The following is a 27,552-nucleotide window of genomic DNA, read 5'->3' as shown; positions in this document are numbered from 1 at the left end:
GCTTACATGAGAGAAACTACAGTACAGAGTGTGGAAATAACAGACTCTCACAACATGAATACCATAACCACAGACCAGTCTTCTCTCCTATTACAGACTGGAAGTCACAAGGGCTAAGCTAGGATAACCATATATCCCACTGTGCTCTTATGAGGAGGAGGAGAAACCCTGGAACAGAGTAATCACCTGTAATAAATGCTATATACTTGAAGAAAAATTCAGAAGTAGGGAAGCAAAAGGCTCAAACACAATATACTGAGATGACCTGAGTGTTAAGAGGGTGCAGATCTGGCCATGTTCAGCAGAACAGTGATCAAAACAAACTCAGCAGGACATTAATATCTACAGATAGGGTTTGACAGAAGAGAACCAACAGAGGTAGTTTCCAGATAGAGCAGGAGGAATAGAAAATGTGTCCAAGAAATAGCTACATTGCCATTACAAACTAATGCACCAGAATCCCCTGAGGCACAAACTATCCCAGCATCCTTGGACAAGTGAACCAATTACTCAGGGACAGCACTTGCAGCTTCCCGTCAATCAGCCAAAGTGCTGGAAAACAAGACCGTTGCACCATTGCTGCAGTCCCCTCTCAGGGGAGCAGAGGAGGCTATAAAAGCTCTGTCAACATCACTATTCAACATGCTTCAGCTCCTTCTCTCTGCTCTGATAAGGAGGGAGCACCCCACTCATAGCTGTAACTATTCACCTGGCTGGACGTCTCCTCTAACCGCTGCCCGCGCTGCCTCCCTGCTCGCTGCCACAGGCGCTGCCGAATTCCTGCTCCCGGCCACCAAAGCTCTGTGGCAGACAGCAGCCGGCTGTTGGCAGGCTCCCCATCACCAGCATCTCAGCATTCTACAGCTGTTCCCTCTTCTCCCCATGACTCGCGGGGTACAAGCATGAAAGCAGCCTGCATTCTTAGTGAGAAACAACAGCTTGCCAGAGGGCTGGAGCACATGCTGGCATAAGCCATCCCTCTGAGGATCAGTCGAGTAGGCCACTTCACTTCCAATCCTTTACTTTCTTTATATAGTCTCCATCCCCAGTACTCACTGTTCCCACCTAACCGCAGCCAACGGTGTGAAAATTGCAAGCTTAATGGAAATGCTAATTGCTGATGCTAGAGCAATACTGCTTGATAGCAATCCAGCAAGCAGTGAGAAAGAAATCAAATTTTCCAACTTAAGCTAAAGCTCATATGAACAATATGCTTTTTTCTTTAAAATAAAAAATAAAAAAGCACACACCCACAAGCTTCATTCCTCTTTAGAGGAAAGGGAAGTATTGAGCTCAATTCTGTTCTGTCTGACAGTGCAGGTTCACACTGTTAATTAAATAGTAGTCTTGGGAGTTAAGGTTGCACATTTTTGCATGGGGTTTTAAAACAGAAAAGGAGAAGCATCTGGAGAAATAGCAGAAACATTGTATGAGAACATGGAAAGACAGCAAAGAAAGACACCCAAGAGTGCTGCTTCTTGAAAACAGAAAGGGGACAGGGATAAATCACTGCATTCTGAATGCTGCAACCCCTCCATGCAGACAAAGAGATGGCTGTGAATAGCTCTGGCTGTAATGCTTCTGTCATCAATGGGACTGTTTCCCAGGAGAACTTATCACACTATCTCCACTAGGTCACCATGATCTGCAAACTGTTAGGGATTCACAATCAAATTCTTCAGTGTTAGCTAGCTTTATTTAAAAAGTAATTTGCAGGACAGAGCTACATATCTGGATGAGACCTGCCAGGCTGAGGCAGGATGACCAAAAGGTTACTAGACTTTTGTCCAGTTAAATGACTAAATTTCCTTTGTGCCCATCTGAACAAGGCTCTGTTGGTGAAGAATTCCCATCCTGATCTTACTAGGTTATCAATAACATCCACAAATCTTGTATTATTCTTTTTCTCTTCATCTGCAACCAGAGCCAAACTCTTCATCAGTATTAAAATATGTTAAAATAAAGTGAAGGTAACTAGAATTAAGTAATAGAACACTAAAGAAGAATATAAGTAAAAGCAGATGCTTCCTGAAAATGCCCCGTGCAGGGAATTTAGAACATCCTCTTTTACAGGAAAGCCACCAAGTTTTTGCACTATCTTCTTTAGGAAATTTATACCAGTATATTTCACCAAATGGCTGTGTGCTCTTACCACAGAAGTGGTTTAGCTTTGGCTGAAGGAGGTAACATGGAAAGGTTAACATGAAATTAGACCACCAGTTGAGAATGACAGCAGAAGACTACAAGCAGATGCTTGCAGTCTTACTTCTGAATGTCACATGTCTTCTGCCTGTAAGTGAGCTTAGTTCTTTGACTGGCATTTTCTTTAGGGCAACATGGAGAGCTACCAGAGTACAAATTAAATAAATTAATGAATATCAACCCACAACATACATCACAACTGCAGACAAAACTTATTTTATAAAACTGTCTTTCAGTTTCAGCCCTTTCCTAGATTCACTGAAATAGCTAGCAGGACAAACAGTCGAACTCCTGTATCAGGTTGTGCCAACACAGTACCACGTGTCCAACCAAGCACCAGCACCCCTATCGGTAAAGAAAATAGGAAACTCTAAGGGCTGCCAACTCCTACTATGTATTCCATGACACACAACAGTTACAGCCTTTAGTTTGTGTAAGAAACTACATTCTTTCCAATAGATTTTCAGAACTATTCCACCTCCTCAGAAACTTTACTAGAGTCAACAAGCACAAGTGCTTGTGAACCTGTTGGGCTTCCTACTGAACACCTGGCCAATATTATCTGTTTTCATTCAATTTCAAAGATAAGGAACAGAGATAAAGCTAAGCATCTCTGTCGTCAGGGTGCTACTAAGAGACCCGTGAAGTCCTGTCCATACCCGTCTTGGCACAGAAAGAAGTCATAAGCATGGCTGAAAAGGTCAAAACATCATTCTGAGAAGAAAACATCCTTTCCTCTTTTAAGCATACAATACATTAAGAAGCACTGGAAAACAAAATACCCAGGATACACACCTAAGCTAGATGCTAGCTCTCATTCCTCAGTTTCCCACACTGAAGAAGGGTCCCAGGAAGGCATTAAAATAAGAGAATAGGAAAAGGATATTTAGTCCCATCCCTGAGAGTTAAAAATGCCGAACAGCTCACTTTCCAGATCATGCAATGATTTCTAACCCAAAAGTTTCTATCCAGTAACACCTCCCACCCTCCCTAACCCTCTAACCCCAGACCTCATCCCACCTAGAACCTCCTATACTCAGGGCCCCCTGTTCCTCCTAACACACTATCACCTCCAATTCACCTTAGGGTCTCCATCCTCCCAGGTCAAGATCCCAAAGACTTACCCACCCCATCAACTCAGAACTCCCATTCCCATTGCACCTGCTCAGCAGCTCACCTTTAACCAGCCTGGATGCTGCTCTTGCCTCTTCCTCCCTCAGTTCCTGGTGTTCCCACTGGCAACTTCAGAGGGAGCCCATCCTTCCCACTTCCAGCTTCATTCCTCAGTGAGGTGGCACTCTTTAAAAAGCTAGCATCACCTTGTACTCAAACAACTCATGAGATCCCAAATCTCCAGCATGGCATACAGCACCTGGCTGGGAGCTCTCAGTTACATGGAGATTCCAATGTGCAGCTTTGAAAAGTTGGGCCAGCCTCCCACTATCAAAAGGCACATAGACATGAGACCCTTTAACAGAGACAAAAAGACCTTCTTTGTACTCATCCTAGATTTCACTTTATGAAAGCATTTCACACTTAACACACAAGCTCCTGTTCTTCTACACTATTCCTACACATGACCTTTATTAGTTACCTTTGAAGAGGCTGTGCTGAAGAGACCATTCTCTTATGCTTGCAAATCCTTCACAGCTTAAAGACATTTCTTCCCCTGTTACTATATCATAGAATTCTTCACTGCACAGAAATTACCACAGCAGCCTTATCTATACCATCAGCTGGATCTTGACTGCTTCCTCTGAACTCTTAAGACTTCAGAAGCATGCAGAAGACAGTGCTGTTGGATCTTGAACCTTGGTAGCATTTTTTAAAGCCACAGAAGATATTCTGCAAGTTTGTAAGAAGGTCAAATTTTAGATCTTTAATTCTTTTCCCTAAAATCTTTAAGTCATTTGCTAACTGGCCAAGTGGCTCTACAGTCTTTCAAACTCTCAAGGCACCTAGTGATCAGGCATTTTACCAGTGAACTACACTGTCTGGTACACCAGTATATGAACCCTGACTCCACAAGAGCTGCAAGAAGACAAGCTTCCCTTGCCAGGTAGCTGCTGCAGAATGTGACAGTGACAGCAGGATTAGAGATGAAGGGGAGACACAACATCACCTGATTTCCAATCTGTTCAGCCACACAAATCAGAGGGCTCAAGCAGACCTGATCAACAGCTGGAGAACCAGAAATGCCACAGGTAACAAATACTATCAGTAATCAGTATTTCAGCCACAGAAGTAACAAAGCAAAGTACAAGCAACTGAACAACACCACCTTAAGTATGCAGTGTATAAGGGCAAGTGTGATATACATACTGAAAGTGGGGTTTTTTTCTCTCTCCAAAAATATTGCTACTTTATTTTAAAATGTTCCACATAGAAACCTTTCACCTCTTTAGCATTCACCCAAAAATATTTTGAAAGCAATATTATCCTCATGTTATAAATATAGAAACTGACAAAAAGATCTAAGGAGTACACAAAAAGGAAAAAAAGTATGTTTTGTCCGGTAGCATCGCATAAGTATCCTTTGATAATCCTAAACTAAGAACAGAGAAAAATTAACTTCTTGATAATGCTACACATATGAAGCACCTTCATTTTAATAGTGCATTTGGCATCTATCAAATTAACTAAGCTACAAGATAAGAAACTCTAGCCCCTATGTTATAATTTGAGAACTGATCTTCAGCACTTACTAATGGCAAAGCTCATTTTTAATTCTACTTTACATTCATAAATGGCTATTTCACCATTATTCATTATTATCTAAGATTTTTTATGATCCACTCTTGCTATTACAAGTCTATATTAGTTAGAATTGCTTTCCTGTTTCTTTAAATATGGCTTTTGTTTAAAACAAACCATAGCAACCACAAAGAAGTTACCTGTACTCCCTAAACTCAGAGTGAATTGCTCAAGCATTACTAATTTTGAGGTGGGAAGAGTTGAAGAAATTAGGTCTTTTTATATAAAAAGCTTAAATGACTCACGAAAACTCTTTTGGCATAGCTTATACATGCTTGACAACAACAACATATATAGCACCTTCCATCACTCAAGTGCTGTAGAAACTAGTTAAGAGTTCAACAATTAAAACCCAAACCCCACCTTTATGACCAGCAAAATCAACCTCATTTTCAAATGACAAGGGGCAGAACTTAAGAAAAACATTGGGCATAACATGCTGCTTCTGAGAGGAGGAAACTGGTTGTTAAAGTTTCTTTGTCAGCTCTACAAATCACCTTACACTTGACATCCAGCAAATCAGTATTTAAAAAGTATAAGGTGCCTGGCATAACAATCCAGGAGAATACCAATTGGCCTAAATGTCTGTAAGGGAACAGGTCAACACAATCATATCCCCTTACAGTTTCTGACCTTGGCCAAATTTCCAGGCTAGTTACCAGTAATGGTACACTGTCACAGCAGAAAAACCTGAAGATTTTCTTCAGCGCTCAAAGGGAAGAGCCACATACTAACCATAGATGATTGAACTGAAACTAAAAATCTGCTGGAAAGGTCTATTAAAGAGGAACCAAGGTCAAGAGGCATCTCTGGATCTGAATGTCTGGTCCACCTATCAGTAACTGCACTTGGTAATCATTTTCATAGGCTAATCAAATTACAATTGCTTTTTGCTCTTTAGCACTATTTTTAGGATATTCCAGAATCTAGCTCTACTAGTGATATGACATTTATTTTCACACTATTAGCTAGAGCCAGCTTATATATACACTACTTTTGCCACCTACAGATCTTCCTTTTTGTCAGTCGTGCTTCCAGCTCTCAAACCCCTGCATCATTCCCTATCAGCTAAACATTCTTGGTCATCTGGACAGCAGAGCTAGAGATTTATATTGTATTGAGTGCCATGATCCTGCCTCTTGACTTAATATGAAAGAATTAAGCTAACAGGGAAGCTAAGACTCAGTAACAATACTGTTCTTCCTCAAGCTCAGATGTTGAAAAAGGAAGTCCAACAGAAGTAAGATCATATGTAAGCAATGTACCACACAGTGGCATAACAAAAAAACTATGAAATATTACAGACTGCACAAACAGCCTGATAGGTGTCCTGAGAGATGCTGAACACCTGGCTCCACTGCTTTTTTTCTGCAACCATTGCAACCTAAAAAATCAAAAAAGGAAATGCAGAAGGTTTCTCAAAAGTGCTGCTGCCCTTCCATAGTGAAGACAAAGCACCCACAAAGGAAGAGCATCTATCCATCAGATGACACACAAGTGGCTTTCCTTAATTAGAGACTAGCTAACATTAGAATCAGCAAGTGAACAGAAGGCTACATACATTGCTCCTGCTTCCACCTACAACCTTTATCTCAGTTCCTCCGCACCCTATACCGACTACCTACCCCACAGTATTCCCTTTGTCTTCTTCTCCCACTCAATTTTCTGCTTGAAACAACTCTCCTCCTTTTACGTGCCAGGTAGAATTCTTTCCCTTTCTTTCAATACTTCTTTACACCAATTCCCTCCAGCTTCTTTGTTCCGCTCAACTCAGTTGGGGGCTTCCATTGCTATTATCCATGCTGCACAACAGGGGCACTGCTTCAGTCATCATACACCTTGTCATTCAAGAAGACAAGTGTGGGCTTGAAGACCTTCTGTAAAGCATGCCTGATGGGGCAACCTGAGATCTTAGATCTTACAGTGAATAGCTGCTCCTTTTTAGCTGTTCATCCAGCAGTGCTAACGAATTCTTCGATCCAAAATAAAAGCCCAAAGGGGAATATGCTCACATAAAGGATAGAAGTTCAGAAGTTCCTGTGCTCTGGTTTGGAATTGTCTGTCAGACAGATCAAGACCAGAAAAATAGCCATTCTTTCACAACAAAGGCAGCAGCATTCTGGGTAATCAAAGAGCAGCCTTGACAGAGATAAGAGTTAATTATGAAATATATCTCAAGACAGGGCTGGCAATTAGCATTAAGTCTGCCACATATAGCACTCTAGAAGTACACACCTGGAGCAGCCAGGATGTGCCCTTTCACAGGTGCACGTATTATTCAACCCAGGGCCTTCCAACCTGTATGAATCACCTAGCAGTTACTGAAGATTCTCTCTGCTCACCTCAACATCCTATAAGAAAAATATCTGAAACATTCTTACTGTAATTTACTCCCGCATGAGAGGATCTCCCTAAACACGCAGAATTCTACAGTGAGTGTGGAGCTCTTCAGCTACATCAGGTGTGCAGACATTCCGGGTCTTTCATAGAAACCTGACCAATCTGAGTGCATTTTACTTTACTGCTTTGCTTTCAAAGCATGTGCAGTACTTAATACTTCTGAGGCACTTTACGTTTCCAAAGCACTATACAAACACCAGCTAATTAGAGACAGCTAACAAGAATATCCCAAGATACTGAATCTCAGTGAGTAGCAAGGAGTTTGATTCCTCCTCCCCCCCACCCCCAACAGAGAAAGTTACGCATTGAAAGATGCCTAAGAGCGTGCTCTCTGAACTGTGGAACAGTATCTTCAAGCAAACAGCATTATATTTGAGACTTCCATACCACCAGTGTGTTGGAAAGACCCAGCTCAGCCTGGCCAAATAGGAATGGATCTGTTCACTGGTAATGCTGAGAAGGTATCACATACACTGTCAGATGCAATTTCTATTCACAATAGACATCCACATCGTACATGATCTTCTCCTGAACTGGCACTACACTGCCACCATGCCTCTAGGGGGTCTGTTCTGAAGAAAACCACCAAAAAGAAAACGCTAATCCCTTAATTAGGGGCACGCACTTCACCTTCTACAGGAATAATTTAGAAAGTCTGAATGGGCCACATGTCACACAAGGTGAAAATTTAATAACTGAAAGTGACTCAGATTGTTGGTTCATTTCCCTGTACCTACACTCAACTGTGCAAAGCTACTGAAGGGAAGCACTCGGTGTTAATTGAGAACAGCTTCACAAACCACTCATCACCACCTTTTTCAAAAGTCCTCCTCTCTCCAATTTCTGATGGGAGTTGCATTACACCAGCCAAGTCACTTATCCTAGGTCTCAAGCACAGCTCCAGGAATACACAATTAGGGCCACGTTCCCCTGAATTTTTATAAACCTCTTGTTTAAGCCACAACAGCTAGGGGATTAGCTGTACTTTCCTAGCTGAGCTACTTCACTGCTTGCAAGATAGAGGAGAAGCACACACCATATTCATGAAAGAAGCCTGTTAGGTCTCATCATCCATTCTGCTACCCCCTTCCTCAGGCCTCCCACACAATGACTGCATCATAAAACAGTTCTACAAAGCTACGTCCAGTAGATTACAAGTCAAATCCCATAATACTTATCTATCTCAGGATATCAATGGCATGAACTAGACTATGTATCATCAATGCAAAAGTCAAGAGTTAAAAGCCTCTCCTCCCTCCCACTGACATTTCTCAGTTGCTCTCTTCAGAAGGAGCTGCACACACTATTCTATGTGTATCCATCTCTTGCAGTAAAAAGCGTAAGTAAGGTCCACCTCCCTTTAACCAAGAGGTACTTTCTACTCACAAATATCTGAGAGAGAAACAGTACTGCATAAAACATTACTTGATTTCTCCAATCAGGTGAAGAGGGACTCAGGTAATAAAACAGAAGAACCAAGACATGTGGATACCATGGTGATCATGGCCAGACAAGAAAGTAAATTAGCTACCATTATGATAATGACCTGGCTTTCCAAAAGAGATAATTTGCATGTAGCAACTAAGAAGCAAAATAAAGATGCTTTAACAGAATTGCTGCTTGCTGTTTAACCCTGTAGCAACGGAACAGTCACAGCCACCAGCCACCCACTCTGGGCTCTTCATATTTGACTGTCTCTGCAGATGCAAAGTACCTGACCAGAGCTCCCTCCAGGTGTAATGAAGCCTCACTCTGCATTTCTTCTGGTAGCACAGCAGCTTGTGCACAATCTGAATGCACCGTCTGGAAAAGAGAGGGCAGAGGATTAATTACATTGCATTTCCCAGCAATTCTACATCAAACCTGGAAATGTCTCTGAAATCAACAGCAGGGAAATAGACAAACTCAAAGCCTATCAGATGGGACTCACGGTTTTGGGGTCCTAAAGGGAAGCAACACCCGCAAGAAAGAACCAGATGAGACAAGACGAAGGGGCCTGTATGCCAGTTTAAGCTCAACACAATTGGACTGATTACAAATGCAAGTCGGTTGTTTATATTTAATTAATACTTCCCACTCTTTGCTGCCCTTACCTGAGGATCTCATAAGCTCCACAAAAGGAGTTACTTAACTTGCAGGCTCCATATGTATGAGATACTATGCTCAGATTTTGTAAAATCTGGACACAATGGAGCTTTTCAGTTTCTTTGGACCAAATGATGAGGCTAAAGGAAATGACAGCATCAAACCAACCACAGGATTTTTAGTTTGACTGAGGCATGCAGTTTAATTATATAAAAAAGTAAAAATATTTGTCCAATTTTCCAGTCTCCTTAAACAAATAAAGCAATACACCTACAAGTTCTGAAATCCCCCAACATACAGCTAAGTATACTTGTGAAGTCTCCAAATTCTGTAAGTCTCTATAGCATCTAGTGTTCATACAAACTCTTAGGTGCACATTCTTCACAAATTACATCAGAACTAAATATACAACATAATGAGTAAATTCTCTAGCACTAGCTATCATTAACGACAAGACAGAAAATATATGTGAATTTGAATTTGTTAGACCAAGCTATTTTTAGTTATTGACATTTAGAAAAAACAGAAGGAAGACTTCTAAAAGGAAAAATTTCTTTTCCCCAAATCCTCAGTTCTCAAAAACCACATTATCTCATTAATATCAACATCCCTCTGAAAAGACACCACATATCAGACAAATACAGAGATACCAAATTTAAAAAAATCTGCATGGAAGTTATTCAAAATGGGGTGAAGAATTCAAAACAAGGCTTTAAAAAGCCTTAAGAAATAATATGCAGAAAGTATACATTATTCTTTTCAGACTCTTAGATTATCCCAAAAATACCACAATGGGGTAAGCACTGAAACTAACTTTAGACAAAGGTAAAACCATTTATAATAGAGTACTTAATGTGATGTTCAGCTATCTCAAATTGGATTCTCATAAATTCAACCAAGAAGCAAATCAGCTAGGATACACACAGCTGTCTTAGATCAGGAACCGCAATCGCTCTGAGGAGAGACCTGCTATTTCTGATGTTGCTGGTACCAGACAATGCCCAGTACCGTTCCACCTACATATTTGCTTGGCTGTAAGACTAAAATTGGCCACTACAAAAAAACCGCAACTTTAACCAGAGAGAAGCTGACAAGGGCTAAAACATTTCTTTATAATTACAGTAGCTGTTAATGCAAAATACTCTGCAGACACAGCATTGAAACCTTGTGGTTGTATACAGTAGCATACAGTTTTCTGGGTGAAATCAAGGCACGGAAGAAAAGGGATGAGGAGGGGCGTAACAGTCCTAGTACCCCTGCCTAAAGAGCCAGAGCACCAGCTACCAGCCTATAGACTCCCAAACCACACTGCTTTAGTTATGAAACTGCTTTAGTTATGAAGTTATCCATCCTGGCGGGGTGTCTTTGTTTTTTAGCTTTGTGCTGAGGATTCATAATACACGTAATGGACAAAACACACGCTTGGTCAAAGCAACCTGGATTTCTCTTTTAAATATTAATATGCCCTCCCTTGAGCAGCTTCATATTGTCACCTTTTAAATGTATTGCAGAGAAGTATGACACTAGTTGTGCATTCAGAACACCCACTTTGTCTGCAATAACTGCGTCTGCTATGGGATGGTTTCAGACAGGAGTGTAATGAAAGGACTGCACAAACATGCCAAAATGAATGGATACAGATGTCCACTGATGGCTGGTACTGCTCATTATTTTTACTCTCACAGGGTTTCTAGACCTTACTTTCGAGCCCAAGGCATTTCACACCTTTCTTGTGAAATTCCAATGCACTACACCCATCTACAACTAATTCTGTAATTGTCATTAAAAAATAATTTCTCACAAACTCATAATTGAACTGTACAACCCTTGCAAAGGCACTATAGTTGCAGGGTTATTTGGGCAAAATCAGAACATGCTGAAAAGTTACCTTAAGGGCAAACAGCCTATGTATCTTTATCTCTTCTACAGAATACAGTGCTGCTCAAGCCTTGGGGAAATTCAGTACTGTACAAACAGTCAGAGCAAAGCCAATGATCTGCCTAAATCCTATTTCTGCCCTCCAGGCTAAAGCAGAACAAAGCATTCTAGGGGCCTCCTGGGAAACATGGAGTGCTCATGTGTAACCCTGTTCTCTTCTCTCCTTTTCCCCATTGCTAAGTTTTACCCCTTGCTGCCTAGCAAGCTATTTCAGGCTTAAACCTCTCTCCCACTCCGCACATTGCCTTCCAGGTCTCATGTCAGTCATCCTTGGTTTTTCAAAACTGTCTTTTCAGTTTCTACACCAAGACTCATCTTCTGGGAAGTGGGGATTCTTGCAATGACTCTGTGTTATGAAACTTTTTTCAGATTGAAAAGCTCTTTGTGTTTGATCAAATAGATTAGGAAATCGGTCTGAAAGGTGGAAATCCATTTCACTTTCAATTTTCTGGCACACAGAGCATTTTAGAAGTAGAAAAAGTTGCTAGAAGAGTTCATGAAAAGCCATCCTGCTCCCTACCAGCCACAATGTGTTATTTCAGCTGGAAGATTGCTCTATGACGAGAGTTCCACCCAAATTCAAACTTCAAATGAAATCACAAGTCACCCCACAGACACTTACACATAGAGATCCATAGGAAATTCTTTCATCATGTGTGTTACGATGAATTCCACCATCAAATCTGACAGAAAAGAAAATGATAAACTAAGTATTGAGCTACCTATGGTTAGTCTAGTAGACAACAAAGAGGAAGTCAAACTACCCCACCTACCTACCTCTACCAGACAATAGTCCTACTTAGATGAGAGAAATGTCACTTTGTTTGTTTGTTTGTTTTAAAGAGCATTAGACATTCTCTGGAATTAAAAAACTACTGGAAACTGAGGGCACATAATGTAATTTGCTTTGAGACACTGCTTCCCCATATGCTTTCCCCCACTATTTGTCAACTAAAAAACACACCATGAATTCTGGTGCTTAGAGTTGTTCTCTTATTTCAAGCCTTGTCACTAATGGAAAATTCCATTGAGAACCACATTTCCAAAAATCACTCTTACCAGAAACAATGCACAACCTAGATGTTTACTTAAAGAGAAGACATTGTAGAGAACACCTGTTTTTCCCTAAAATAAATTCTGAAGCAAGTAAACCTAGCTTGATCTCAACATTAGCTAAGCTTCTACTTCAGACTTGTTCAGGGGGAAAAAAAAAAAAAAGGAGAATGTCTCTAACATTTGAGGGCTCCCAATATGAGGATAAGAGGCAAAGAGTATAGAAATACAATTGAAAGAGATAAGTTACCATGGTTCAGCTAATAAATGCTAATTGCATGTGTGTGCGTGTTCTCTGCCCAACACAACTTCAGCATAAAATGCTTAACCCATGCCAGTGGTAACAACTATGAGATGTAACCTCCTAGGGCTCTAATAGCCCAGCAATATGACTCAATAGTGACTAAAAACACTCTAGGGCAAGAGTGCATGAAATCTGGTAAGTCTAGAAAGATTCTTCACGCAGCTGTTGTGTCTTGGCTTCAACAATCACCTGTTTGAAAATGCTGGAGTCTGAGACTGTTTCCATATCATCAGGCTTAAGAGTCATTTAGGGATCCAGGCTCTGTCCATTTCTGCACCCATTTATGCTTTTGGCCTCCCACACCAGTAAGTGTCACAATTTAATCATGTGCTGCATGAAAAGCTTTCAACTACGCCTCCATATCCACAGGCAAAACCAACCCTAGCTACTAACATTCCCATTGGGTTTTTGCTCAGAAAAGGCTAAATGCCCAGCAAACACATTCACAAACATGTGTCCTTTCCACAGGTTTGCCCTCATCGTATCATCTACAAAGTACTTGTGACTAACTGTTACCACACTCACCTAAAGGACTGAATTTATTAATCAACTGCCCTCCCTACTGTTACTAATTCAGATAAGAGGGGACAACAAGCTTCTGCAAAACTTACTGTAAATGTATATAGGATTTAATGATACAGAGCAGCAATCTTGGATTTAATTTCTCTGTGAGGCAAACGTGTATAGAGATGGACAGTCCACTGCTGGAAATACCTTTAGTACCTAACTGCCCTCCTTTCAAGTCCATCCACCCCTCCCCTTAATCCATAAATCTCCTATTTCTATTGCAGAACAAAAGATTCTTCGGGAACCACAAGCACACACCTACTCTAACAATACTCACCAAGCACCGCACACACCAGCGGGCGACAGGGCAGGTTCTTGTCTGCTGCTTTTTTCCTATGTCTCATTGGCTTCAAACACACAAAAAGATGAAAAGTAGTCAGCAGAAGCCTGAAGTGACATTCTCTGTATTACTGTAATTTTAATGGAAATAATACCACCAGCACAGGCTTCCCTTTGTCTTTTTCTCCATCTGCTATCTCACCTATATTAATCCTAAAGGCTGTGGCTGGAGCAAAATTGTACCTGCTTTTCAGCACAGTGACCACTGGATTTTTGTTTCTCTAGCTGTATAACTGGAGGGCACTATTATATCATAGGGCGTGGAGGGGAGGGAGGAGGAAAAAAAAAAAAAAAAAAAAAAAAAGAATCACACAGCAATTCCTCCCCTTTGGTTAACATCCTGATTTGCTCCTGACCCAGAAGTCTGATCTGCATTCTTAACAGTGTGTACAGTATTAAATGGCTTTGGTCTTTATTGTAACAGACCAGAAAGGCTAATTGAATGGCAAGTTGTTGTTAAGTGGGAATGACTAGCATCTTTGCAGTATGCTCACTATAAAGTAAAATGTTTATTTCTCTCCTGGACTAGTGACACTTTCAAGTGCTGCTTCACTGTCAGATGAGGTGGAACTTGCCAGTACCATGAAGACAGAATGCATCAAGTTAGGATAACCATTCAAATTACTTGTAACTACAAAGCTTCATGAGCCAGGTAAGGACACTTCCTCCACAGATACCTATAGGAAAAAGCTCCTTAAAGGTGAATCACCCCACCCAGGATGAAGCATAAGCCAAATTAAAGCACTCGGTGTAACTCCAGCTGCTATTAATATATCACATAAGAGCTAATGCTTGAAGATTAAGGCAGAACATTCTCTCTGCCACTGATTTCCCCAGAGACCTCATAATACACAGCTCCTCCCCAACTACACAGGCCTCTGAACTCACCAACAGGGCAACCAGCTCTTTGTTCTTTGAAGGAGTGAGGCATTCTAAGAGTGATTTCAAAATCATTCCCCAACTACTGCATTTCTCACAGTTTTTCCACATGCCTTAGCAATCTAGGTTAGACGTCTGTGACACAGTTTTCAACATACAGGGACTCAAATCCTCTGTGTTCTCATCCCAGAGAGAAAACAGACCATCTGGAGGAAAAGACTCACCATCCTGTGCAGGTTTACTCGAAAATTCATGTTGTCATCATGGAGAAAAGCGTTAGCATACTGATCCTATTGAAAAGAGCAAGAAAAGGGAGGAGATATGAATAGCCAACCAAGTGTCCAACACCAAACACCAACACTTGTCTCTCAAATCACATGCGTTTCAGTGTAAAGCTCCCAATGTATGGCTATACAGTTAGAAAGCTACCTGTCACCTCCTCTTGCCCCCACCCATGTCTCCAGTCACACAAAAGTAAACCCCTCCTGATTCCAATTCCACTTTAGTTAAAGTCTGCACTACTGCTTGTTTTGTTAGCAATTTATTGTCCATTCTCCTCCTTTGTTCATCCAAACTCTGGACTGCACACACCACAGTGTCAAGAGTTTAACAAGTTCTGTATAACGCATGAGCTGGTTCTCCAGCACCAAGTTCCCATGACTGTGAACAAAGGTTTATATTCACGTTTTGATGGACCCATCATGCCAGAAGTTACCGCAGCACTAGCAGGTACGTTTATCAGCTGTCCCACACCTCAAGCAAAGATCATTCCACAAACAGCTTTAAATCAAAGTGATTCCTCCAGATAATGCACTGTCAGGTTGGGTAATAAATATACCCTCCCCTTAATACCAGAAACAAAACATACCCTTGCTATGAAACAGAATTTCTTATCTTGCATTATCTATGCATCCACCTAAGAACTCAACTGCCAAAAGCATTTAATTATAAATATTTGAAATGCAGATGATCAGCTTTCAGGCTGCATCCTAAAGAAACATTACTTCAGAATCCTTACACTGGCTACCAACATTACTGGTTTTTATTCTTTGTTAAGAATGAAAGATCTTTACTTTGAAGCAAGGAAAATGCAAATGCCACACAAACTCAATCACTATTCAGGACATCAGTCCAGTCATTAATACATACTTCCCATGAGACAGGACCACATTCAGCCAGGGCTGCTGACATAGCTGTAATACTGCTTTCTCACCCTACTACCAGATTTGCTACTTGTCTTGCTTGTAGGGACCCTACAACCATGGGCCTTTTTTTCAGACTCGTATCCTTGTTAGGCAGAAGGAATATGGCATTGTCCATGTTTACCGTGAACAGCACAAAGCTGAAAGCCATTAGCACATTACTCATCTAAAAGCCACAGCACAAGGTCACTCACCAGCTAAGAGCGAAAAGGCTTAGGTTCACTCTTTTCTCTCTTCATCCCTGGGAGTTGACTAACCCAAATAAAATGATCCAATTTTCAAGTTTCAAGTCAATTTTAACAGTACTGCATCAGGTTTATTAGCAAAACATTAAGTGCCTGAGGTCCTCACTACTCAGTACCACTGTGGATCTTAAGCTCCAGCTCAACAGGAGGCAGGGGATGTGCATGCAGATAGATCCCTGTAACACACCATCTGCTGAACAGTTTCACACAAGAAACCTACCTCTGCTATGCATGTCAGGATAATCAGACACAGCTTGCCACTGTGTAGCCGGTGCTCATCTGCAAAGAAGAAAAAACACATCCTCCATGAGCCACACAAGCCTAGCAATGCTGAAGAGCAAGATAGCTGTTGCAGCAAGAGAAAAGCCCACCCTTGGACATTCTTCCTACTCCTACTCCCTCCATAATAGCTAATAGTCTAACTACTCTCATTAAGCACTCTCCCTCCAGCCTGACCGCTAAATCCCAGCAATTTATCACCAGTCTGTGCCAACAGCAAAGTTTCTGATTTGAACCTCCAACGGCACTGTAACTATCAGTGGGGCTTCTGTCTAATTAAGTTTTACTTTCACAGATATTCTAAATACCAGGGTTAGTCCCTGTCTTTCTGTCACAGCAGAGATGCACTTTTCCCTCTCAGACAAGAGGGAAAGAAAGAGACCACTGTTGCTGTAGGTTACGAAACAAGCAGCAAAGCTTTGGGAGAGGCATAGCATGGTGTAGCAGAATGACTCCTGACATTATGCTCAAAGTCCCAAGTTTTAACCCCAATACTGACAGATATGACCTACTTTGTTCTATGCAAAACCATGAAAGAAGGAAGTCTGCAAAGACTTCGGATTTTAAGCCAAAGGAGTTCCACCCTGATCACGTTCCACAACTTGTTATTCATCTTACAACTTCAAGCAGCTTTTGCCGTGAATGACAATTGGAGGGCTGAAAGACTCACAAATAGAGAGGGACTAAGGCAGAAAAATGCTATTTTTATTTGGATTATTTAAAACTCTTCTCTCTCAATTTTAACCTTGAAATACCAAAAAACCAAGATACATACAATCATAGAGTAACTTAGAATGGAAGAAACTTCTGGTCCAATTCTTGCTCAAAGCAGGGCCAGCTAAGATCAGGTTGTTCAAGGCACTGTCCAATCAAGCTCATTTGAAAACCTTTGTTCTAAAAATCAGACCACTCACACCACACACAAAACATACCACCACTGCAACATACTTATACCTAAATTCTGAGGAAGCTTAAAACTGCACATTCCCAAGACCTCCGACAGCTTCTCTAAAGCCTAAGACTATGAAGCATGCCATCCCAGATACCTGCCTTAGAGTCAAACTTGGAGTAGAGGGAAATCTGAAACAGTCAGATCACTTTCACAGAAATCATAAGACAGCATCAATCAAACTCCTTGCATCTTTGCAGGTCACTTTCACAAACACTTTGCTAGTTAGTGTGTATATTGTAATCTATAAAAATAGACAGAATGGTCTTAGCTAGCTGTTCTGTCTAGTTTGATGCCTCTTTTGTTTTCTTTTCTATGCTGCTGAGGGACAGATACTTACTAACAAGATGTGCCCTGAAGAGTGCTGATTTCATCTTGCTGCACTAAGTAAGATGAAGAGGAATTTTGGAATGGGAGAGTTAAAAGTCTCTCCTATGTCTCTACCTCAGCTAAAATGTTTACCTGACAGGTTTTCTACTCCAACAAAGCAGAAGAAATGGCCTCAAAGAACTCTGATACACTGGAGCCTTGTTATTTTCCCACTGCAAGACCTCCCTGTATATTTTTGTAGGTGCTGCTACCACTTTTCTCTCTGGGGATTGTGCTGTACATGCTCCTGTTTTGCACCAAGTATTCGCCTTCAGCCGATGTGTTGTGAACATCATGCCATTTTCAGCAGCTATGCAGGCAGTTACTCACACAGATACTTCATACTTTCACAGGATCCTTCATTAAAGGAACAAAGCATACCACTTCCTATGGGGAGGTATATCAGTATGTACCCTGTTTTATAGATAGGAAAAAATGATGCAGAGTTTTTGTTTCTTCCAAGGCAGTTGCCTCTGACTGACAAAAGAGAGCAAACAAGATGAGGATCTAGCAAACGCAATCTATTAAATTATGCTGTCTGGGACAGTACCGAAACAACTGTCTAGTCCTGGATGTGGAACAAACCAGTCTCCCCTCTAAGTGTTCTCTCCCATCTCAAGACACATGGAATAAATTAGTTATTCATTCTTCTTCGCTTGTTGCTATATTGTGTCACATAGAATCATTTAGATTGGAAAAGACCTTTAAAATCACCAAGTCCAACCATTAACCTCGCACTGCCAAGTCCACCACTAAACCATGTCCCTAAGCACCACATCTACATGTCTCTTAAATACCTCCAGAAATGGTGACTCAACTACTTCCCTGGGCAGCCTGTTCCATGCTTGGCCTAATCAGAATATAAGGACAGGAATATACCCACTAGAATTAGTAAGCACTGGTTTGGAAGGCATGCTTTTTTTAAACCATCAGCGGAACTCATTGCCACATACTACCATGGTGGCAAGGAGATTAAGTCTATCAGTCACACAAATTTCAAATGTTATACAAGCTAGAACCAAAGTAAAGAAAGAAACATCAACTCCTGTCTCATACCAGAATAAACACATCTCTTGCTGGCTTGTTTAGTAAGGAATCCCCTCTATCAGATTTCACTCCAGCTGAAACTAATCTAGTTTGGCAGTTCCTGAGGCCCTATGCAGACTTTCCATATTACAGTGGCTAGTAAGTGCAGAAGTTAAACTGAAAAACCTAAAATTGTTCCACCAGAGACTTGGATCAGCAAGAGAGACCCTAAGAAAAGCAAATGAGAATGAGTAGAGAGCTGGTAAGCCCTTGTCATGTGTGCAATCTATAAGAAATGACTGAGCAAAGATTGACATGGTTTAGCTTAAAGACAAAAGCAAGAGGAAACATGAAAGCGGACTTCAAATACATAAGGGCTGACACAAAGAAGAAATAAGTAGTCTATTCTCAATATCTATCTTGGAGAAGATAACTGGTGATTAATTTAAATCACAGCAAAAAATTTAGGAAGCACATGAAGCTTTCTCACAATAAGGGTAGTTAAACACTGGAATGGATAGTCTTAAAATGATGCTCCACTATCAGAGTGTCTTCATGCAACCTGTTAGCAACATCTCTGAGAAAAAATACAGCTAAACCTCATTCTGCCTTGGTTTTGAGGGGTGCACTAGGTATTTTCATGAAGTCCCTTCTGGTCCTAACTTCAGTTTTTCCTCAACTAGCTTGCATACTGAACAAGAACAAGACAGCCAGGTACAATTTCAGTGCAAGCTAGCAGGTACAAGGAAAGTCTCCTGCCTGCTCTTATTCAGTGCCAAGCATTCATGAAGTTCAGTAATCAATGTACCATAGCTCTGCAGCTATCTTCTTATTTTTGTTCAGTTGTTGCATCAAACTTAACAGCAAAAGTCAGTAATAGGCTGAAATACGGTACAAAGATCACTTGTTATGTTCACACTATGGTCCTGCCCATACAACCACTGGGCAAAACAGCACCCTTGGGTACCTTGAGCAGGAGATGAAGCAATACTTCAACTCCAGCAAGCTGAAATTAACCCCCACAAAACTATCAGGAAAAACAAAAAGCACAATATGGAAATATATCTTCTAAGCAAATTACTGCCAGTACAGTGTAAGTTACTGCTGTTCTCTTTATAATTAAAGAGCTGCCTGTTTAACCAGCAAGTACTAAAGGACAAAGGAAATATTTCCTCCTAATGCTGAGCTTTGCCTCCTGTGTCAGCTGCTAATGTTCTTAAAAATACAGTTCTCTGGTACATGATTTCCCCTCTCTGACAGACAGTTGGGAATCAGATACGCTCACAGCTCCTGCATAGGTACAGGCTTGGTTATTAGGTATTATTATTATTACATTCTTTCCATATTTGACTTCTCTCCAGCCAGCACTAGGTCTCTCCTAGTCTCATAACTCTTATCTCACAATAAGAAATCATTTCATTTTCTCAAAAGGTGGAATCTTCAGTCCTCTAAAGAGACTCCAGTTAACTTCTATTTCTGGAGTCACTAGACATGTTCTTATGCCCTCCTGACTTCAAGAAGCACTGCTTGCTGCATCAACAGCTGCTTCAACAGAATTCATTTACCTTTTGTGTCCTGCATCACAATCGAGCTGTACTTCAAGAAGGTTATCAGCAGGTTGCTAGTTTGCACATCAGCATCCAAAGGCAGCTCTGCAGAGCTTATAACTAGAACAAAGCAGATAAGACACATTTACCCTCCACAAATACAAGAGATAACTGTACAGAGAACCAAGTCACAGACTCACAGATCTGGGATAGGATCAGCTTATTTGCAGGATCACCTGACCTCCTCCTTCATGATCACCCAGCAAAGATTTTGTTTTGCAGATTGGGACCACTCCCTCAGAGACTATTTCTCCTGCTCTAAGTATAGGTTGTGGTATCCAGCAAACTATCATCCTTCTCTGTCCTGCCCGCTTCACCCCACCAAGGGAGATCAGCCTGCTGTTTTAGCACTCATCAACATTCCCAACCTAAGAAGCTCAAGATATTCTCATCAAAATCCAATTAATTCTTACAACCAACATAGCTAACATTCACATCACTCTCAGTTGTAAAAGAAACATGCCCAGCAAAGATTCTTCTCAGTTTCAGCAATTTTGGAATTTTAATTCCAAAAGGTCCAAATCAATTCCATTCTTCCCTCCCAACAACAGCCTCTCTTGCAGAAGCAACACACAAGATGGTAATGTAACAATTACTGCATGATCAAAATAGTAGAAAAGAGAGGTAGAAAGAGCAGCTTTATAAAAATCAAGAAGCAGAAGCAATCATAGCTTGTGCTAGAGAAATCACAACGCAGCAGGGAGCAGAAACATATTTTCCATACCTGCAGCAGAAGAGCAGTTCATTGACATTTCTCAAGGATACATTTCTCGTTACCACCAGCTGTACTTTTGACACCTTAACACTGGACATCACCTGCCTTAGACTTTAGGAGAAGCTATCTCAATTACTCTGCTAACTGCACAACGTGCCTCCTGCTCACTCCCCATGTACCATCTCAAGCACTGAGTTTATGAGCTGTCAAACCTCTACCGTGTGACTGAATCACATTTTTACGGAGCATGAGCTGTCCGCAAAGGCCATTCTCAGCCTCCTCATTCAGAAAAGCTTTACGAGAAATATTGAGGGGGGGGGGAAGAGATAAGTGGGGAAAATGCAGCATGCAGTCACCTGCAGATCCTGCCAGATAAGTCTTATATTGTTAAGATAAACTAGCTCAGACAAGAGAAAAAAAAAAAAACAAAATCAACTCAACAAACAGCCACAAAAAAACCTGATGGAGCTAGTCTAGGAGGACTTCAGTAGGCATTTAATACAGTTCTGTATGAAAAATTAAGAGCAAAGCAGATCAGCAGGAACCAATACAGAAATTTAAAGTACAAAGATGTGGCAAAGGAGAAACAATTGGAGAAATTATCAGTCTGGGAAGAAGTTACTATTGAATTCCTTAGATGACAACTTAGTTTTCTTTTTTGTGAGTGACCTGGGCACAAGAAACAGTTGCTTGCTAATGAATCTACTAATGGCAGAAAGTTGGTATATGTAAACACAGAGGAGGAATATCAGACTGCACATAAAAAAACGGGATAAAAATAAGGACCGAACAATGAATACAAAATTAAATTCAACAATGCAAGCCAAAGGTTGGGAATTCAGGGATTTATCTCTATGGCAAGCTGAGAGCTCATCAGCTGCAAACGAAACGCTGTGATACCATGGTACACTATCAGATCACAAGATGAGGAGCTACCAACACAAGGCGCCAAAGAGTGTGGTCCTACAACACAGCCAGAAATGCACTTCCAGCAGAGATAGGAACACAGTAACATCCTGCGCAAGGTGCTGGTGAGGCCTTGTCTTGAACAACCTTAGTGAAAGGCTAATAGGTTGATCAGAGGAACAGGGTGCCCTTCTTATGAGACAGCAAAATACACAGGCGAGTAACCCAACGTTATTATCTGTGTTCCAAAGAAAGGTTAACATCATGATAAATGGGTATAAACTATTAAAAAATGCAGGTTGGAAAATTGAAGATTTCTAACCAAGGAACAAGATACTGGAACTGCCTTCCAACAGAAACTATTAGGAAAGAAATTTAACAAATTAAGACAGAGTTTGACAAATTTAAGGGATTCTATAATGATGTGCCTGAAAACACAAGGCACTAGATTCAGAGAGTCAAGGGGATCTTTTCCAGCTCTACATGCCTGTCCTGACATAACAATAACACTACTGTTCTGGCTGCCTAGGAGCTCAAACTCACAGGTCTTCACATGCAGGAGGTCATAGGTGGCTTTAATTACGATTGCCAGAAGGCTCTCTCTCTTCTCAAGCTATAAAGATAGCCTAAGACAGGGCTCCCTTTGCACTGGAAATAGATCTGCAGACCACTTGGACACACATCTTAAGAACTATATTATCTCTTTTCCATCTATCCTCAGGAATGCTCAAGGCTTTTCTCACTCTTGAGGAAAGAAAAAGGTATTTATGATGAGATTAGATCTTGCAAGAAGTGAGGAATTACTCACATCTGCTTTTTGCATGGCTAGGTCTAGGGCTCTGAGAGGAAGTGCACAACTATATTTTGTACACAACTGTATTTTGGTTCAGAAAAAAGTCTGCTTTAACAAACAACATCTTTCATAATTCAACCATTATCTCAGAACCCTGTAACAAGGCACATAAGGCTTATTTACCCCTGGAACTGGGGCAAGCACCAGCACAGAAGGATAAAGGAGACAACCAATGGTAAAATGCAGGATTCGTTGAGAGGCCCAGAGCACAGCAGAGGTTCTCATGGATCTCAGGATTAATCACCTTGAATACAAAATTGTAGTGCTTGGAAACAACAGGCCAAATAGATCAGTGTAACCTCGCTGTTCAACTCACATCAAAGAAATTATAATGGGGCTTTTAGCTTCTAAAGGCTGCACATCCCCAAGCCTGAGCTAGTTTAGTCCATTCAGTCTTGAAGCTCTGGGGCTCCTGACACACTGCCAATGCGCCCAGTCTGTTGGTGAAGTCTATGCAATGAGACTGGAAGCTTTTTCACCCCCAATATTATGAATAGCTCAAAGATTTAGCTAAAAGTCTGAAAAATGTATTTATATCCCCAGTGGGTCCTTCTGGAGCTGTTACAATGAACGCAGTGAATGAATATTTAACAACAGTAAGCAAACTGACATTTAGATAACTATGGTGACAGGCACACTTCATTTACATATTATGGATCAACAGTTTCTAGCAAAAGTCTCATTTTAAAAAAAAAAAAAAAAAAAAAAGAGGAAATCACTCTGAAGAACACATCACTGCTTATCCTGGTTCATGCTACAGACCTTGGTTTTTTTAACACATATTTTGAAACTAAAAGGTCTTAATTCACTCTACAGGCTAACAGCCAGAGAAATTTCAAACCAGAATATGAACCCCTTTTTAATCCCAATCAGGATAAAAAAAAAAGGTGCCTGAAACCCATAGATGGATTTCTACATGTTGCTGGAACTTGAAAATAGCTCAACTACACTTTTTTTAAAATGCAGGAAAAAGAAGAAAGCAATCTTTCCATTTCAGAGCCAAAAAGCCTCTTGTTAACTTTCAGCCATAGGCAAATTTTACAGCTGAGTTGCAAGACCTTAGAAAATGAGGAAAATTCTGACATACCTTTAAAATAACAGCAATACTAAAGCCCCACCAAACTAAACCAAGCCAAGGTCCTCAAAAAACCAAAATTATCATTGGGAGTAGGGATCAGCAAGGTGACAGCAAATAGAAATAAAGAATGCTTCCCCATATAATTGTTGCACATTAAGATCAGCTCCTCTCCTTAAACTTAGTAACCTTACAAGTGGCAAGAAGCCTCAAGCTTCACAAGATCACTGCCTCTGCTGAAAGCAGGAGGGAGTTTTTGTTTTGCTTTTGTTTTTTGGTAAATTAAAAAAAAGAGTGCGAGCAAAGCTGTAGATGTAGGTAAGCATAAATTCTGTCAGTTGTATAATATGGTGTGTGGGCGGAAACATTTGCAATGAACACATTGAACAGAAGCCCACAAAATGCCCGTCCCTCTACGTTTTATGTTATATGCATGGGGAGACTTGAGACATAGGAGACTTTTTAACTGAAGCTTTTGATATCCATGGTAACCAGACAGAATTCATCCACAAGGAGGATGATCCTTAACTAGGATATCAAATGACCTGAATAGCCGATATAACTGAGTAACCCAGGCTGCTTTTCCCCAGAAATACTTCCAAACTGTGCTCTATTCAAACTGACTCTGTTCCTTCATTAAACACTTTCTTCAGATCTAGAGTATGTCATTAAAGTACATGACAACAGCCATTTGATTTCTTCTCTTAAACTAAGCTCTATCTATCTGTACCTTAAACCAAAAGGGTTTTATTATAGATGATTTCAAAGCATATTTACATGGACACATAACATCTCATTTAGAAGAAAGATCTCAGGGCAAGCAGTCATTTACAAAGCCCATCAGAGAAAAGGCAACAAGAGGGAGGAATCCAGATCCAGATTGGATTCAAATACCAATTAATTCAAAGCTGGGGACAAATGCATTAATGACAAGCAGGAATCCACTGCAATTCTCTGTAAATCTGTTCCAGTGACAAATAATCCCAGGCAAAGAACCTGACACTAGAAATATTCATAAGTAAAAGCCTGCATAGAATAACTAATGAGCTGGGTGTATCTTCATGCAGATACTGGGACAGTACTGTTTTCAGAAGGAATATCAGCATAATTTCATTGAGCAATATACAAGGCAAAACAGAAGTAAACTCAAGTCAAAGAATCTTGTTCATGTTTAGTAAGGCAAGTCGTTCCAGGAAGAGACCAACATGTTACACATCTGCTCCAGACAGAGCTCATTAGCTGCCATCTTAAGAAAATGCTATGCTAGTTATTTTACAGTTTTTAATTGTTTTTCCCCAGGAGATCATTACATTTCTTACCATCTGAAGAAGGCGGGGTGGTTCCAAGTGGAGTGACAGGTGTCATTGGAATTGGGCTTGTTGGTGTTGTCATCAGCCCCATTTCAGGATGGCTCTAACAGAAAACACAAATGCCCAGACATACACAGGTCAATAACCTCCCCTAGGCACTAGTCATACAGATCACTACTTGTACTGTTCCACGTTCTCGCACAATAGACATGACTAATGAAGTCTCAAGAAACTTCAACCTCTCCTCCAAAAAGCCAGGCTATGCTTCTTGACCTTGGACGTCTAACAATTAAACTGTACATCAAGTTCTTTACTCCACAAAACATAAATATACATCAGAAAGTGGTGGCTGTCCCCAGCAGACAGATAACTTGCCCTTCTCCAGTGTAGAATGGGAAAAGGTATGCAGAAGCCTACAGTTATAGCTTCCTGTTCTCCCCGAAACAACCCAAGGGTGTCCATTTGAAGTCTTCCTCCAAGATCCCTTTTTTCTTTCTAAAAGAAAATTCTCCTCACACCTGTTCATATTCAAAGATGATGGCAATTTATTACTTCCCTCACTATAAAGCCCAGGCACTTCAGGAAAAGAGCGCATAACATAAATAACACTAGCATTATCGATCCTCTCAGCTTCCATCAGTTGGTTACTCTCTCCATTTCATCTTTGCTAATAGTTGCCTGCCTAATTACTGCTTCGACTTTACTCTTTGTAAGCTTCCGGATCTATCCACACTGGTGAGACTGCAGGCAATCTGCCATGCTATTTTAAGTCTGGCTGCCAAGCAAAGTGTCCATTTCATAGGGCAAGTTTTACATAAATGTATCATCCACCATAATATATCATCACAATTTAAAAATAAAAGAAAGGGAGACAGAACTGCTGATTTGACATTAGTTCTGTAGGCTTTTTCACAAGTGGATATCCTCCACATAGTCTTTGAATATCTCATTTTATGAGCAACTATAAATGCATGTATTTTATGGGAAGCACAGACACACATACTACAATTCAAAGACAATTTTAAATCATTACAGGTACTGATTTAAACTTCAAAATACAATTTTCCATGGAAAATCTTACATAAAACAGGTTTGCTTCCACAGATTTTTCTATGGTGTTTACCTTTCTTTTCCCCAAACACTAACCATCAGTTGAGAGATAATAGTGCCACCTAGCAGCAAAAACTGAGGACCAACAAACTGGTCAGTATACCAAAACCTTGACACTTCAGGCACCAACACAACTGTATCTTCCTATGTGCCCACACAGCAGCAGGTAGTCATTCACGCAGTCCCTAGCAATGGACACCAACTTAGACAACAGCATTCATCAGCCTTCATGAGGTGTTTTTGAAAAGGACAGCCCAACCTACGTTTCCCTCTCAGACGAAGGATTACAGACAATCCACCCAAGAACATCAGGCCTCCACTTCAATGAAACCTACTGATCAGGGGCCACTTCAGCTACCACTTTCACAAATAACTAGTTTATCTTTTTATTTTTGATTTGAGGCTTTTACTCCAGCTGCTCTTTTTCCTGCCAAAGGTCCCTTTTCCCTCAAGGATAACTTGACAACAGAAAGGCCTGAGTTGGTATTACACAGAACTGAAAAAGCAGAAATCACTCACAAGTGGTAGGAATTAATAACCTGGGAAAAGAGAGGCAGAGAACCTCAGCAAATTAACCACCCATGGAACAGAAGCTTTCTTCAGAGGCAGTAGATCTGCCTACCAGACCTCTTCCATCACCACTACTGTCAGGAGTCCCCAAAGGTCTCCTCCATCATGCCGAGTGTCTAGCCTGTGATGTATGGCTGGACTCTGAGGACCTGAAATAACTGGGGAAAGGTGTTAACTGTTTTGTTGATGTCATTTTTCTCACAGATTACCAGCTGTACTTACAAACCAAATTAAAAGCCTAAACCTGAAGGTTTTCCTAAACACATCAGGTTATCCTTCCAGCCAGCCACAGCACGATCACTGGATCAGACAGACTCATTATCTGTCTCCCAGCAATAACCACCTTTGCAAACTCACACAGTGCTTAGAAAAGCATCCAGAGGTTTGTGATCAGAGGTATGGAGCAGGCCACTGCTTCTCAGAAGGCTGCCATAGCTGTTTCTTCACCATAAACAGCACAAGGAGGAGTGCTACGCTCTGGTGACAATCTCCCAAGAAAAAGGGGTTGAGCTCTCCAAGGAAGTTTGAGCACAAAATAGTATTTGGAACAACAGTCATCACATGTCAATTAGTCCCTAAGCAAAGGATACCCAAACAGACAACAACATGCAGTCTCTATATACCCAGACAGGACATTCACTCAACTTTGGAGCCAGAACCACCTCTTTCCCTCAACCCTAACCTAACAAGAGCACGAATTGCTCTGATAGCTGCAGCAATCTCAGCCCCACCAGTCCACTCACTCCATCCTCCCCCTAACAGCAGTATCAGTGGGGCACAGAAGGCACTCCATGCAGCTTTTCCCATTCAGTGAG

General features: G+C 40.9%; 1 protein-coding gene across 18 annotated transcripts in view; it reads right to left on the bottom strand.

Annotated features, from left to right (window-relative positions):
- Positions 1 to 27,552, bottom strand: part of ARMH3 (armadillo like helical domain containing 3) — a 132,109-nt gene that overhangs the window by 80,774 nt on the left and 23,783 nt on the right. For 17 of the 18 annotated variants that reach the window (XR_012624013.1, XR_012624014.1, XM_074831109.1 and 14 more), the window contains 7 exons: positions 25,067 to 25,160; positions 20,157 to 20,258; positions 16,189 to 16,247; positions 14,746 to 14,811; positions 13,581 to 13,650; positions 12,002 to 12,062; positions 9,071 to 9,159 (listed from right to left, as the gene is read on the bottom strand). Coding sequence is in view for 16 of the 18 variants with exons in the window: in XM_074831109.1 (XP_074687210.1) it covers positions 9,071 to 9,159; positions 12,002 to 12,062; positions 13,581 to 13,650; positions 14,746 to 14,811; positions 16,189 to 16,247; positions 20,157 to 20,258; positions 25,067 to 25,160 (541 nt within the window). In the remaining 2 variants the exon portion in view is untranslated. The remainder of the gene's footprint in view (positions 1 to 9,070; positions 9,160 to 12,001; positions 12,063 to 13,580; positions 13,651 to 14,745; positions 14,812 to 16,188; positions 16,248 to 20,156; positions 20,259 to 25,066; positions 25,161 to 27,552) is intronic. The other variant, XM_074831113.1, reaches the window with a different exon arrangement.

Source organism: Strix aluco, chromosome 7 (genome assembly GCF_031877795.1).
Source record: "Strix aluco isolate bStrAlu1 chromosome 7, bStrAlu1.hap1, whole genome shotgun sequence".
NCBI classification, from domain to species: domain Eukaryota; kingdom Metazoa; phylum Chordata; class Aves; order Strigiformes; family Strigidae; genus Strix; species Strix aluco.
This window is presented reverse-complemented; position numbering and strand designations above follow the sequence as displayed.